Source organism: Tribolium madens, unplaced genomic scaffold (genome assembly GCF_015345945.1).
Source record: "Tribolium madens isolate multiple individuals breed KSU strain unplaced genomic scaffold, Tmad_KSU_1.1 Scaffold_19;HRSCAF=116;Tcas5.2_LG9, whole genome shotgun sequence".
Taxonomy (NCBI): Eukaryota; Metazoa; Arthropoda; class Insecta; order Coleoptera; family Tenebrionidae; genus Tribolium; species Tribolium madens.
In genome coordinates, this window is record NW_025400983.1 from 10,529,243 (window position 1) to 10,531,120 (window position 1,878).

The window sequence follows — 1,878 nt, forward strand, 5'->3', positions numbered from 1 at the left end:
TAAAGCTTATTTATTTCCAGAAAATCATTTTTTCATACCGATTTTTAAAAAGCTGTACTTTTTCTATTTTTTGAGGTGGGTTAATAAATACTGTGTATCTATTCTCATTTGGTTATTCATGGTTAAACTTATGCTACATATTTGTGAAACACTCGATATAAAAATGTGGTTTCGCTGTTGTGATTTGACAACAACCTGGAAAGGGCTATTGTACCTTGCAATTTGATGAAAGTAGTTCAAAGTTTAACTACACCGTAATTCTAGCCATAGTAATAATAATCCTGATACTCAACCAGGTCGAATATTTCGTAACGGGAGCTAAAGAGGTTTCGCACCGTTGGTCTTGTCGAGATAAAATACCCGACAATCGATAGTCCCTGGCCATGAATCTCTGATCTCTAGAGACAAGTGTTATCATAAGAATCTCGTAAATTTTTTGTTCAATGAAAATTCTCATTTTGCAGAAACTGCAACAATGTAATGGAATTGTTTCTAATGCAAAAAACCGGAGTCTTATCCTAGTAACACAAGCGTCGTAAAAGTTTCCAAACTTTATTATTCTTTGTAATGAATTTTAACTAGGTGTAGCCGCATTGCTATACGACTGTTGAACAATTTATTTAAACTGTAATACGAAATTGACTAAATCGAATGGTTTAACGATCAAGAAAACAAATAGGTTTAGTCCTCTTGGTCGTTTAAATAATTGAGTGAAACCACAAACCGACATCGAGTAACATGAGTAAGATGTCTTTGTTTGGTCGTATTATGTTACTAGTGTTAACAAATTTGCGTCGAAGAAACGGTGACAAGTCGTGGGATGGCTCACTTCRCTCGTTCGTCTAATTTTATACCCATTTATAAACATGAACATAAAGCAACAACTCCAGATGTTTATAGTCCCTGKATATCACCTTCATATTTCTACCACKTTTTTCTTACCCTGGCTCGCCGCCTGCTTCCATATTGTTAGCCAACGTGACATCATTCGACCACACGTCATACTGCCATTTCCGGAGCCCCAGGACTCCGCATAGCACCCGTCCCGAATGAATGCCCACTCGCATGTTTAGTTGCACGTCTGTGGCTTCAACGACGCTGGCGATGGCGTCGATCATGTCCAAACCCATTTCAACAGTACAATGAGCGTGATCTGAACGCGGTTCCGGTAAACCAGACACGCAATAATAGCAGTCTCCCAGAATTTTGATGCGCAAACAGTGGTTATCCTGGAAAAAAGGGAAAAATACAGTCGCCGATATCACCTCGACATGTCAAGAACGCTGCTGAAGATCAACCCAAATGCCATTAAAGCGGATCGGAAGAGCCACTTTATATAAATTTCCCCCTGTTTTCCGCGAACTATATGGCGGAATGTAAAACAGGTCGGGGGCGAATTTACATAAATAAAATGCTGGTACAAAGGAAAATGATCGGAGAAAGAAAAATTAAGTTTAAAACTATATTTAAAAAATATAAATATATTTATTCTCTCGAGAATTCGCTTTAAAAACAAACGTAACTTTGATCAAAAGTGCAATAAAATCCCGTCTCGACTTGAATTATAAATATTTAAATTTAGTTTCATATTATAAAAACGAATGCAAATTACACAAGTAGGTATATCTAGAAGTCACATTACGTCAATTAAGTTAAGTATTTTCCCGTTATCCTTGAAAATTAATCTTCTCACACAAAAAATGACACAATTTTTATGAATTTGTTATTCAGTGAGTCAGTAGTGATCACATCTTCTATTACTTCTTAATTGTAAATAAGTCAAACTTAAATAAAGTGTTTCAAAAAAAGTTGCAAATACATAATATCATGTTGTTTCCTTTTCATGTTATTCATATTCACATAATTATACAAAAAAAA

General features: G+C 35.4%; 1 protein-coding gene across 1 annotated transcript in view; it reads right to left on the minus strand.

Moving 5' to 3' along the window:
- Positions 1-938: 938 nt before the first annotated feature.
- The window catches only part of LOC123010640 (adenylate cyclase type 1-like), a 19,129-nt gene continuing 18,189 nt past the window's right edge, over positions 939-1,878 (minus strand). Inside the window, exon 2 of the mRNA XM_044407700.1 lies at positions 939-1,229. Coding sequence (XP_044263635.1) covers positions 939-1,229 — 291 coding nt within the window. The remainder of the gene's footprint in view (positions 1,230-1,878) is intronic.